This window comes from Pristis pectinata, chromosome 40, assembly GCF_009764475.1.
Source record: "Pristis pectinata isolate sPriPec2 chromosome 40, sPriPec2.1.pri, whole genome shotgun sequence".
NCBI classification, from domain to species: domain Eukaryota; kingdom Metazoa; phylum Chordata; class Chondrichthyes; order Rhinopristiformes; family Pristidae; genus Pristis; species Pristis pectinata.
The window spans coordinates 5,371,216-5,384,443 of NC_067443.1; the positions used below are offsets into that span (position 1 = coordinate 5,371,216).

The window sequence follows — 13,228 nt, forward strand, 5'->3', positions numbered from 1 at the left end:
CCTGTCCACATATTGAATCTGATTTAAGATCGTGGTTTAAAACCTCAGCTTCAGTAACCGCAGCTGGTAGCGAAATGTTCGCCTTTAGAATCTCAGAATAATGGTATGCCTTGGGGAGGGGTGGGACATTTGTCCCAACACCCTGTGCTGGTTCTTTGAAGACTCCTCCAATGAGTCCTACTCTCCTGTTCTCTCTCTCTCACACACACAGATATACACACACACACACACACACACACACACACACACTCAGACACGTACACACACATTAACAGACACAAACACACACACACTCAGACACATACACACACACGTTAACACACACACTCAGGCACATATATACACACACACAGACACATACACATGTTAACACACACACACACACACACACACACACACACAACTTAAAGCTATTGCATCCAGCTTGGTTTTGAATGTTATTATTTAATTTATTTCCAGATCATGTCTTGACTTCTATATTTTTGTTTCCTCTTATCAATCCCTTTCAGGGAATTACCTTACTGTTGTTACAGCTAGTTATCGACCATTAATGAGAGGGCAAAGTCAAGTCATATCAGGAAGTTGGTAGGGGTGCAGTCATACAGCACAACAGTTTCACTGCAGTACACTGTTAATGGAAGCAGAGCCACATTGTGATCCCAGTTCTTTTATCAATGTGCCTACTTTTTGTTCATGTCCCCTCCCAACCTCTGAAGACACAGGAATTTACCCTATAACCAATATTTAAAAAAAACTTAATCAAGGTCCTGTATGCTCTTCAGAGAACTTTTGCCAGACCCCACACAAGCCTAGGCATTGGTACAAAGACAGTATTGGGCATGGTGGTGATGCCTCTTCTGATTGAATAGCTTGCTTGCGTGCGCGGGCGCGCGCACGCACACACTCACTCACACACTGCCTTCGTGGAGGCTTAAGTCCACACTTGTCCCCCAGGAACTCACCCAGAACAAGCTTTCCCTGTGTCTGAACCAACGTAGAGTGTGTGCGCCTGGGCTATTCAACTGTGGGATGCACCTTCGCTGACCTTAATCTTGCCTGTAGATCAGAGATAGAAGGGGGGAAACTGATGAAGCAGAATGTGGGTAAGCATGTCACTAATGTGAGAAACACTGCTTTCAACTTATGCACAGTAAGCTCCCACAAACAGTAAAACAACATCCACTAAGTAAATATTAAGCTGACGGTCACTAGGAAGACCCCATCCTGGTGTCAGTTTCTAACTGTGATCAGTTTGTTTACCAAATAATATCCCTTCCCCCCCCCCCACCCAAACTGAAGCAGTTACAGGGAATCTTCAAATTAGCCGATTCTTGCAGCCCTCCCCTTTAAGAAAGTTGAGCAGAATCCAAAACTTCGCGAAAAACTTTTTTTTCCCGTAAAAAAAATTCCTTTCGACCAAACAGGAAGGTCCTGCCCCGAATTATCCTCGTTCAGTAATGGAAACAGAGAAGCTAGTAAATTCTAAATTGTTTGGTTTCGAAATGGGCTGCCTTAGAGGGAGAGGGTTTGTCCAATGTTAATAGGCGGAGGTGAAGCCACTCCTGGATGTGGAAATAACAGAGGGAGAAAGAGAGCGTTTCTTCCCCCACCCTGTATATATAAAGAAAACACACAGGGCTTCATAAAGAAATTAGCTTCAAGATGGCGAAAGCGTACGATTATCTGTTCAAACTGCTGCTAATCGGAGACAGTGGGGTAGGAAAGACTTGTCTCATCATCCGCTTCGCCGATGACAACTTTAACAGCACTTACATTTCTACCATTGGTGAGTTTGCAAAAAGTTTGGGAAAGGAGGAGGAGGAGGGGGAGGGAAACTATTCTCCCCCATTCCCACTTTCTCTCCCTCCCCTCTCACTCTCTCCTTCCCTGTCATGTCAGATTGGCCCACTGGTGCTCTCCTCCAAAGCAGAATCGATTAAATCAAACTTTGTTTCAGAATAGAGGGGGGGGGGGGAGTTGCTATGGGTATTTTTTTTAACTTTTTTTACACTGTGGGCATTTAACGATGTGTGAATGAGTCAGTGTCCAGCCTCAAAAGATCCAATGCTCTTTTTTATGTTAATAATGAATTGACCATTTATCTGAGACACAATTCTGATTTTTTTTCTTTGTCCACTCTCTTTCTGTTCTCTTTCTCTCTTTCCCCCCTCTCTCTTCTCCCTCTCCCTCTCCCTCTCTCTCTCTCTCTCTCTCTCTCTCTCATACTTCAGTACCTACATTTTGGTCTGTTCTGTTGCACTTAGCAAATCCTGGAATAGCAGGGTGACTTCTGCATGGTAAGGGAGACTCAGAATATCGATCACTGACAACTTATTCACCACTGTCTGTGGTAGCTGCTTCTCTCCATCTGTTGGAGGCCACAAGGTATATTGCGTACCCCTTAACAGTAATGAAAGCACAAACTTTGCTTTCTAAAAGAAGCGTGTCGTTAACCTCCACTGCTAACCCCTTCCCTACTCACTGACCACAGTAGAAAAGCACTAAACCAACGGTGGTGGAAATCTGAAGTTAAAAGCAGAAAAAATGCTGAAAATATGCGGCAGGTCAAGTCATCATCCACGGGAACAGAAATGGAGAATGTTTCAGGTCACCTGAAGCGATCTCAATTTTTTTTCTCCCCCTATCCTGTCAGACCTGCTGAGAATTTCCAGCATGTATTGCTAACCAGAATATTGTTGCTAGCCCTTCTCCCCTCATAGAGTCGTACAGCACGGCAACAGGCCCTTCGGCCCAACTGGTCCATGCCGACCAAGGTTCCCGTCTAAGCTTTTCCCATTTGCCTGCGTTTGGCCCATATCCCTCTAACCCCTTCCTATCCATGTATCTGTACAAGTGCCTTTTAAATGTTGTCAACATACCTGCCTCAACCACTTCCTCTGGCAGCTCGTTCCATATACTGACCACCCTCTGGGTGAAAAACTTCCCCATCAGGTTCCTGTTAAATCTCTCCTCTCATGCCCTCTAGTTCTCATGCCCTCTAGTTCTTGATTATCCAATCCTGGGAACAAGACTGTGCACATTCACCTTATGTATGTCCCTCATGATTTTCTACACCTCTGTAAGATCACCCCTCAGTCTCCTACCCTTCCCGTGTGCTTCTGACTCTTTCCGTGATCGCCGTCCTGTGTGTATTGAGGTGGATACAATTACAATGCTTGAAAGCTGTTTGGACTGGGATAGGAAAGGAATGGAGATATGCAGGCCTAATGCAGGGAAATGGGATTAGTGGAGGCGGGCAGCATGCTTGGCATGGAGAAGATGGGCTGAAGGGCCCATTTGATTCTGCAAACCTCCAAGACAAGACGTTGTGGGTTCAAACCTCGAACCTTGGCCTCGAGCACTTCTTTGGGATTAGCGCAGTCCAGAGGCGCCACGCTTTGGAAAGCAAGGCTTCCCCTCGGGCTCCTGCTACACACTAAAGATTGCAGGGTACAGTTGGAAGAAGCCTAGAGAAACTGCTTCCAGGCGAGAACCCCAATAGCAACAGGAGAAGACCATTCAGCCCCTTGCATCTGCTGCTCAATGGTAGACACCTCACTGACCCCCATATCTGTTGATTCCTTTAAAATCCAAAAATATATCGATCCTTTTCTCTCCTATATTGTGAAGATAGGGATAGATATAGGTAAAGATCAATATTGATGAAGAATTCCACTGATTCATTATTCCCTCCATGAAGAAATTTATTCTCATCTCAGTCCTGACCCAGTTTCAGAACTGTGACACCCCCCCCCCCGTTCCAATCATAGATCAGTACAGCACAATACAGGCCCTTTGGCCCACAATGTTGTGCCGACCTTTAAACCTCGCCTAAGACTATCTAACCCCTTCCTCCCACATATCCCTCTATTTTAAATTTCTCCATATGCTTATCTAGCAATCTCTTGAATTTGACCAATGTACCTGCCTCCACCACCGCCCCAGGCAGCGCATTCCACGCCCCAACCACTCTCTGGGTAAAGAACCTTCCTCTGATATCTCCCTTGAACTTCCCACCTGTTACTTTAAAGCCATGCCCTCTTGTATTGAGCATTGGTGCCCTGGGAAAGAGGCACTGGCTGTCTATCTATTCCTCTTAATATTTTTTACACCTCTATCATGTCTCCTCTCATTCCTCCTCCTCTCCAAAGAGTAAAGCCCTAGCTCCCTTAGTCTCACCTCATAGTGCATACTCCCCAAACCAGTCAGCATCCTGTTAAATCTCCTCTGCATCCTTTCCAACGCTTCCACATCCTTCCTATAATGAGGTGACCAGAACTGGACACAGTACTCTAAATGTGGTCTAACCAGAGTTTTGTAGAGATGCACCATTACCATCCTCCCTGTGAGATTTTTGTACATCTCAAGATTTCTTATTCTTCTAAACGTGCAGGCCATATCTGCTTAATCTCTTAAGGACAAGTCCCTATGCCAGAATGTTGGAGGCTCCCATATTTGGGGGAGTTTGCTTCTGATGTCCTGAAAGCAGAGATCCGTAGTGTTACACAGCATGGAAGCAGGTTCTGTGGCCCAACTCATCCATGCAGACCAAAGTCCCTGTCTACGGTAGTCCTATTTGCCTGCATTTGGTCCTTATCCCTCTAAACCTGTCCAAATGTCTTTTAAATGTTGTTATAGTACCGTCTCTATCACTTCCTCTGGCAGCTCGTTCCATCAGATCACCCTCTGTCTGGAGAAACCTGCCCCTTGGCTCTCCTCACTCACCTTAACATTTAGACTCCCCTACCCTGAGGGAAAGGACTATCTACTCTATCTATGCCCCTCATAATTTTACAAACCTCCTTAAGATCACCCCTCAGCCTCCTTCACTCCAAGGGAAAACAGTCCCAGCCTGTCCAATCTCTCCCTGTAACTCAAGCCTTCCAGTCCAGGCAACATTCCTGGGAATCTTTTCTGCATCCTCTCCAGCTTAATCACATCCTTCCTGTAGCATGGTGACCAGAACTGTACACAATACTCCAACTGTAGCCCAACCAACGAGTTTTTCTTTAAAATTATGCAAATTATTCATTGCACCTTCCATTAAATTCTGAGATAGAAAGCATGATGTGCCTGGCATTGATCCCAGGATCTGGGAGTTTGTGAAAAGCTCTGGGGCAAGTCCTGTTCACTAATGCAGAGGGGAGGGCGAAATACCAGCGTTGAAATAAAACTGGGAAACGCTCAGCGGGTCAGGCAGTGTCTGTGAAGAGGGAAACGGTCAATGTCTCTGGCCTCTGAGACCAGCCCTTCATCAGCCTTTGACAATCTTGGTGGTCTTCACAGGATTCCTGACTGAATAAATGTCATCATGGGTTAGATTCAGCAGCCAGCTTGCACATAGCAAGCTCCTACGCACAGCAATGACGCCTGATAGAGGTTTATAAAACTATGAGAGGCATGGATAGGGTGGACGGTCTTTTTCCCAGGGTAGAAGTGTCAAATACTTTTAAAATAGATTTAAGGTGAGGGGGGAGAAATTCAAAGATGTGTGGGGCAAGTTTTAATATAGAGAGCTGTAGGTATCTGGAACAGGCTGCCAGAGGTGCTGGTGGAAGCAGATACGATAGTGGTGTTAGATATAGAGGGATATGGATCGTGTGCTGGCAGGAGAGATTTAGTTTAATTTGGCATCATGTCTGGCACAGATATCGTGGGCCGAAGGGCCTGTTCCTGTGCTGTGCCATGTTCTATGTTGAATGAGATCACGAGCAGATCTTGTGCTGGCGTGTTTTGTTTTGTAGCAATGCTGCCCAACTTGCTGCTGACACAAAGATATGAAAGTGAGGTGTGGAGAGGAACATAAGTCATGGAGCCGTACAGCCCAAAAAGAAAAGGCCCTTCGGCCCACCACGTCCATGCCGACCTTTTTTTGCCCTCAGGATGTCCATCTCCTTCTGTGCCTTGCTTGGTTAAATCCCTCTTAAACGTAGTGACTCTATCACCACCACCTCTGGCAGCTATCAACCACTCTCTGTGTGGGTAAAACTTGCCCCTCCGATCCCCTCCCTCTCACCTTATACCTATGCCCTCTTGTTTTTCCCAGTGGGAAAAGAAGTTTCTGACTGTCCACCCTACTTAGCCCCCTCATGATTTAATACACCTTTATTGGGTCACCACTCTGTGCTCCAGAACAATGAATGAGGATATTCAGCCCATTGACTCCCAGCAGAGCCACCCCAGCATCCCATGTCCCTGTACCCTTTCAATTTACTCTCTCTCTCACACCCCCCCCCCCCCCCCCCCCCCCCCGGCAACTTCCCTTTAATCCATTTTGACACCTACCTTCACTCGGGAGTCGTTCACAGCGACCAATTAACCCACCAATCTGCACGCCTTTGGGACGTGGGAGCATATCAGAGGTGGCTATAAAGGGATATAGATGGATTAAGTGACTGGTAAACAAATTGCAATGTGTGGAAATAATGAAATGTCGATCTTTGGCAGCAGAAAAAAAATCTATATTTTTTAAATGGTGAGAGAGCTCTGAGGTGCAGAGGGCATGATTTTTCAAAAGGCCAGTTTGCAGCTACTGTAAGTAATTAGAAAAGAACGTTATTGTTTATTGTGAGAGGAATTGAATGCGTAAGTAGGGAGGTTATGTTTCACTTATATAGAGCAGTGGTGAGACCACACCTGGACAAGTGTGAGTATTAGTCTCTTTTATTTAAGGAGGTTGTTAATGCATTGGAAGCGGCTCACTGGACTAATGTGTGGACTGAGTGGGGAGTATTATGAAGAAAGGTTGGATGTGCTGGGTTTAGAGGATTTGATTGCACCATGCAAGATCCTGAGGTGTCTTGACATAACTGATGTGGAGAGGATGCTTCCTCTCGTGGGAGAATAAAGATAAGAGGTCACCTTTAAGCCAGAGGTGAGTTGAAGTTTTGGAGCTGCTGCCTTACAGCCCCAGTGACCCTGGGTTCAATCCTGGCCTCGGTTTTGTCCGAGTGGAGCTTGCACTCTTGTGACTGCAAGAGTTTCCCCGATTGTTCCAGTTTCCTCCCACATCCCAAGGGTGTGTGGCAAGGTTAATTGGCCCCTAAGAGATCCCCATAGGTGAGGGTAGAATCTGGAAAGAGTTGGTGGGAATATGGCTGTGCAAGTTAATAAGGTGGTAAAGAAGGCGTACGGCATGCTTGCCTTTATTAGTTGAGGCACTGAGTTCAAGAATCAGGAAGTTATGTTGCAGCTTTATAGCAGTCTGGTTAGGCCGCATCTGGAGTATTGCATTCAATTCTGGTTCCCCCCCCCCCCCCCCCAATTATAGGAAGGATGGGGTAACTTTGGAGAAGGTGCAGAAGAGGTTCACCAGTATGCTGCCTGGATTAGAGGCCATGTGCTATAAGGAGAGGTTGGACAACCTGGGCTTGTTTTCTCTGGAGCAGTGGAGGCTGAGGGGAGACCTGATAGAGGTTGATAAAGTTTATGAGGGGCATAGATAGGGTAGACAGCCGGTATCTTCGTCCTGGGCTCGAAATCTCTAATACCAGAGGGCATTCATTTAAGATGAGAGAGGGTAAGTTCAAAGGAGATGTGTGAGGCAAATTTTCTTTTACACACAGAGAGTGGTGGGTGCCTGGAATGTGCTGCCAGGGGTGGTGGTGGAGGCAGATACGACAGAGGCGCTTAAGATGCTCTTAGATAGGCACATGAATTTGCAGAGAATGGAGGGATGTCGACCACGTGCAGGCAGAAGGGATTAGTTTAATTAGGCATCATTAGCTTAATTAATTCAGCACAACATGGTGTGCCGAAGGGCCTGTTCTCTGTTCTAATAAAATAGCATGTGTACCTGCTTGATGGTTGGTGCAGACTTCATGGGATGAAGTGTATGTCACGCTGTGACTGAGGATCGTGAGTCTTTGGAATGCTCTTTCTCAAAGGGCAGTGGGAGGAGGGCCTTTGAATATTTCTAAGGCAGAGCGAGATGGGTTCTTGATAAGCAACGGGAGATGAAAGGTTACTGGAGGTAGATGGAACGCGGAGGTGAGGTTACAGTCAGATAAGCCTTGATCCTGTTGAATGGCAGAGCAGGCTTGAGACAGTCTACTCTTTATCCACACATTTGTACGTTTGGTCCTATAAGGGTTAAACATTGGCTGATATTCTTAAGAATAGTACCACAGGGTCTCTCGTGTTCAATGAAGCAGATGAGGTTTGGAGCTAAAACAGGGCGGGTGACGGAAGTGAAGCTGGACTTTTTTTAAAATTTTATTTACAGCGTGGTAACAGGCCCTTCTGGCCCAATGAGTCCACACCACCTATTTTAGACCCAAATTAACCTATCCGTACGTCTTTGCAATCTGGGAGGAAACCGGAGCACCCAGCGGAAACCCATGCAGACACGGGAGAACGTACAAACTCCTTACAGACAGCGACGGGAATCGAACCCTGATCGCTGGCGCTGTAATAGCGTCGCGCTAACCACTACGCTACCGTGCCACACCCAGACTTGTGCAGCACCCAGAGTCTATTTTAATGGGCCAGACCAGGCACCCACCACTCTGTTTTTTAAAAAAAATTGCCTCGCACATCTCCTTTGAACTTGCCCCCTCTCGTCTTTAATGAATGCCCTCTGGTATTAGAGATTTTGAGCCCAGGAAGAAGATACCAGCTGTCTACCCTATCTATGACTCTCATAAACCTTATCAACTTCTATCAGGTCTCCCCTCAGCCTCCGCCGCTCCAGAGAAAACAAGCCTAGGTTGTCCAACCTCTCCTTGTAACACATGGCCTCTAATCCAGGCAGCATCCTGGTGAACCTCTTCTGCACCCTCTCCAAAGTTACCCCATAGAAGAGATGGTTGGTGAGAGGACACCAGTGGCAGCTGGCAGAGGTTTGATCCCGACCTCCAGCGCTGTCTATGTGGAGTTTGCACATTCTCCCTGTGACCGAGTGGGATTCCCCTCTGCCCCTCCCCCCGACGGTGCTCCGGTTTCCTCCCATTATCCCAAACAATGTGTGGGGGTTGGTGGGCTGATTGGCTGCTGTAAATTGCCCCCTAGTGTGTGGGTGAGGGGTCGAACCTGGGGGCAGTTGATGGGAATGTGGGGAGAGTATGGGGGAAGTGGGATTCCAGTGAGCCAGTCCAGACAATGGGCCAAAAGCATTGTAAGAAAATGCCCTTGGGTGCCCACTGTAGGTGCCAAGAGAAGAGCGTGAGTCAGAGGCTGTGTTCCAAGTCTGGCTCCAGCAGCTTTTGTGCTCTCAATCTCCAGGCTGATGCTTTAGTCCTGCACTGAGGCAGCACCAGTCTGTCAGGGGTGGCCCTCTTCCAGACAAGATGCTGAACTCTTGCTGTGTTAAGGCCCGAAGGTTGTGTGTGGGAGAGAGGAGGAAGATAAAACCTAGTCTATTTCTGTTTGCACCACCTACCTTGTGTCTTGCATCACAGCTTTCTCTTTCTCTCTGCAAACCTGGATTTCAGAAATCTCAGAAGTATTTGCAGATTGTGCTGATAAAGCGACCAGTAAAAGGAAATGAGCTTTGAGGATTGCGTGCAATCTCCCGAGTTGCTGTGAAATATGACATTCTTCAAAATAAGAGCAAGAGCACGATATTTGTTCCTGAGCCACCATCTCTAAATCGGACACGGTGTGTCCTTTCCACAGTGCCGTTTGTGGGAGCTTGCTGAGTGCAAACTGGTTGCTGCATTTCCCACATTACGGAGCGACTGCTTCAGAAAGCGTTTCATTGGCTGTAACGTGATTAGGGCCTTTGTGAAAGGGTAGTTGGTAACTTGTTCATTATTGGTACACATGCAAGTGCTTCGTCTGCTGAAAGTGGCATCTCGGGTAGGTAAGGTGATGAAGAAGGCGTTTGGCACACTGACCTTCATCAGTCGGGGCATTGAGTGTAGGAGTTGGGAAGTTATGTTGCAGTTGTATTGGTTTATTATTGTCACTTGTACCGAGGTACTGTGGAAAAACTTGTCTTGCGTACCGATCATACAGGTCAATTCATTATACAGTGCAGTTACATTGAGTTAGTACAGAGTGCATTGAGTTAGTACAGAGTGCATTTGAGTTAGTACAGAGTGCATTGAGGTAGTACAAGTAAAAACAATAACAGTACAGAGTAAAGTGTCACAGCTACAGAGAAAGTGCAGTGCAATAAGGTGCAAGGTCACAACAAGGTAGATCGTGAGGTCATAGTCCATCTCATTGTATAAGGGAACCGTTCAATAGTCTTATCACAGTGGGATAGAAGTTGTCCTTAAGTCTGGTGGTACGTGCCCTCAGGCTCTATCTTCTACCCAATGGAAGAAGAGAGAATGACCCGGGTGGGTGGGGTCTTTGATTATGCCGACTGCTTCACCAAGACAGCAAGAGGTAAAGACAAGAGTCCAAGGAGGGGAGGCTGGTGTCTGTGCAGTTTCTTGTGATCTTGGGCAGAGCAGTTGCCAGATGTTGGTGAGGCCTCACTTGAAGTATTGTCACACAGTCGGCATGGACGAGTTGGGCCAAAGGGCCTGTTTCCGTGCTGTACGATGTGCCACGGTACAGTAAAAGCTTTGTTCTGCGTGTCATCCAGACAGATTGTGTCATACATGACTACATCGAGGTAGTACACTGTAGAATAGTGTTACAGTTAAAGTGCAGTGCAAGCAGACAGATGAAGTGCAAGGGCCACAACGAGGTAGATTGGGAGATCAAGAGTTCATCTTTTAGTGTATGAGAGGTCTATTCAAGAGTCTGATAACAGTGGGATGTGAAAGGCACTATAGGAAGGCAAGTTCTCTTTTTCTTTTAACAACCAAGAAATTCTAATTGCCCAACACCTTTTGTGTGTTAATATCCCAAGGCACTTCATGGGGTTAAAAGTTCACACTAAGCCACAAGAGATATTTGGACAGTATACAAAAGCTGTGAAAAGGGGACAGGCAGACAGGATGGGTTTATGAGACGGTTCCAAAGCCCTAGCAGCTGTCAGTGGTATAGCGATGGAACTAGAGCAGAAATCTAATTAGTAATTGGTTTATTATTATTAATTGTACCGAGATAGTGGAAAAACTGTTTTGCATGCCATCCAGACAGATCATTTCAAACACAATCTGGTCACCTCATTATAGGAAAGATGTGGAAGCTTTGGAAAGGGTGCAGAGGAGATTTACCAGGATGCTACGTGGTTTAGAGAGTATGCATTATGAGGAGAGCCTAAGGGAGCTAGGGCTTTACTCTTTGGAGAGAAGGAGGATGAGAGGAGACATGATAGAGGTGTACAAAATATTAATAGATAGAGACAGCCAGTGCCTCTTTCCTGGGCACCCATGCTCAATACAAGAGGGGATGGCTTTAAAGTAATGGGTGGGAAGTTCAAGGGAGATATCAGAGGATGGTTTTTACCCGGAGGGTGGTTGGGGCGTGGAATGTGCTGCCTGGGGCGGTGGTGGAGGCAGGTACATTGGTCAGATTCAAGAGACTACTAGATAAGCATATGGAGGAACTTAAAATAGAGGGGTATGTGGGAGGAAGGGGTTAGATAGTCTTAGGTGAGGTTTAAAGGTCAGCACAACATTGTGGGCCGAAGGGCCTGTATTGTGCTGTACTGTTCTGTGATTCTATGATAAGTACATCAAGGTAGTACAAAGGAGAAGAACAATCTCAGAATGCAGAATATAGTGTTAGTTGCAGAGAAAGTGCAGTGCAAGTGGACCAATAAAGTGCAAGGGCCAAGACAAGGTAGATTGGGAGATCGAGAGTTCATCTTTATCATACAAGAGGTCCGTTTAAGACCATAAGAGGAGCAGAATTAGTCCGTTCAAGAGTCATATAACAGCAGGATAGAAGCTGTCCTTGAGCCTGGTGGTACGTGTTTTCAGGCTTTTGTATCTTCTGCCCGGTGGAAGGTGGGGGGAGAAGGGACAATGTCTGGGGTGGGAGGGGTCCTTGATTATGTTGGCTGCTTTCCCAAGGCAGCGGGAAGTGCAGACTGAGTCAATGGCAGGGAGGCCGTATTTTTTCTGCTCCAGGTTCCGGCCTCTGCAGTTTCTTGTGTTTCCATTTACACAAATTCTACATTAGTGCCACATTTTATTCTCCAAACATTCTTGTACACTTCCTCTCCCCACCCCCTCCCCAGATTCTACCACTCACCTACAGACTGGAGGCAACTTGTAGCTGCCAATTAACCTGCACACATCTTTGGGATGTGGGAAGAAACCCACGTGGTCATGGAGAACATGCAAACTCCACACAGACAGCACCTGAGGTCAGGATTGAACCCGGGCCTCTGACGCTGTGTGGCAGCAGTTCTATTAGTGGTGCCACCCTAATTTCTGCCTGTGATTAGTCGATCTCATCACAAAATCATAATAGGAAATGTTGGAGATACTCAGCAGGTCAGGCAGCTTCCGTGGAGAGTCGACATTTCAGGTTGATGACCTCTCCTCACAGCTTCTCTCTTTCCACAAATGCTGCTAGATTCGCTGAGCATTTCTTGTTCTTGCTTCAGATTTCCAACATCTGCAGCGTGCTTGCTTTTAAGTGCACTTTAATAGTGCCTTGTGACAGGTACATCACCAAATCTGACGCTTGGACACATGAGGAAATCTTAGGATGGGTAACGAAAAGCTCAAGCAGAACAGAAAGATTTAAAGGAGGAAGGAGAGGGGGAGTGGCTCAGTGATGGAGTTCCAGAGCTGGGGAGGCTAGGGGAACATAGAACATTACAGCACAGCACAGGCCCTTCGGCCCACAATGTTGTGCCGCCATTTTATCCTGCTCTAAGATCTATCTAACCCTTTCCTCCCACATAGCCCCCTATTTTTCTATCATTCATGTGTCTATCTAAGAGTCTCTTCAATGTCCCTAATGTATCTGTCCCCACAACCTCTGCTGGCAGTGCATTCCATGCACCCACCACTCTGTGTGTGTGTGTGTGTGTGTGTGTGTGTGTGTGTGTGTGTGTGTGTGTGTGTGTGTAAAGAAAAACAACACACTTACCTCTGACATCCCCCTTATATCTTCCTCCAATCACCTTAAAATTATGTCCCCTCGTGTTAGCCATTGTCGCCCTGGGAAAAAGTCTCTGACTGTCCACTTGATCTATGCCTCTTATCTTGCAGACCTCTAGCAAGTCACCTCTCGTCCTCCTCTCCAAAGAGAAAAGCCCTAGCTCGTTCAACCTATCCTCATAAGACATGCTCTCCAATCCAGGCAGCATCCTGGTAAATCTCTTCTGCACCCTCTCTAAAGCTTCCACATCCTTCCTATAATGAGGCGA

At 46.6% G+C, this 13,228-nt stretch overlaps 1 protein-coding gene across 1 annotated transcript in view; it reads left to right on the top strand.

The window, feature by feature from the left end:
* Nucleotides 1-1,430: 1,430 nt before the first annotated feature.
* rab13 (RAB13, member RAS oncogene family) overlaps nucleotides 1,431-13,228 on the top strand; it is a 49,549-nt gene continuing 37,751 nt past the window's right edge. The window contains exon 1 of the mRNA XM_052045661.1: nucleotides 1,431-1,786. Coding sequence (XP_051901621.1) covers nucleotides 1,663-1,786 — 124 coding nt within the window. The 5' untranslated portion in view covers nucleotides 1,431-1,662. The remainder of the gene's footprint in view (nucleotides 1,787-13,228) is intronic.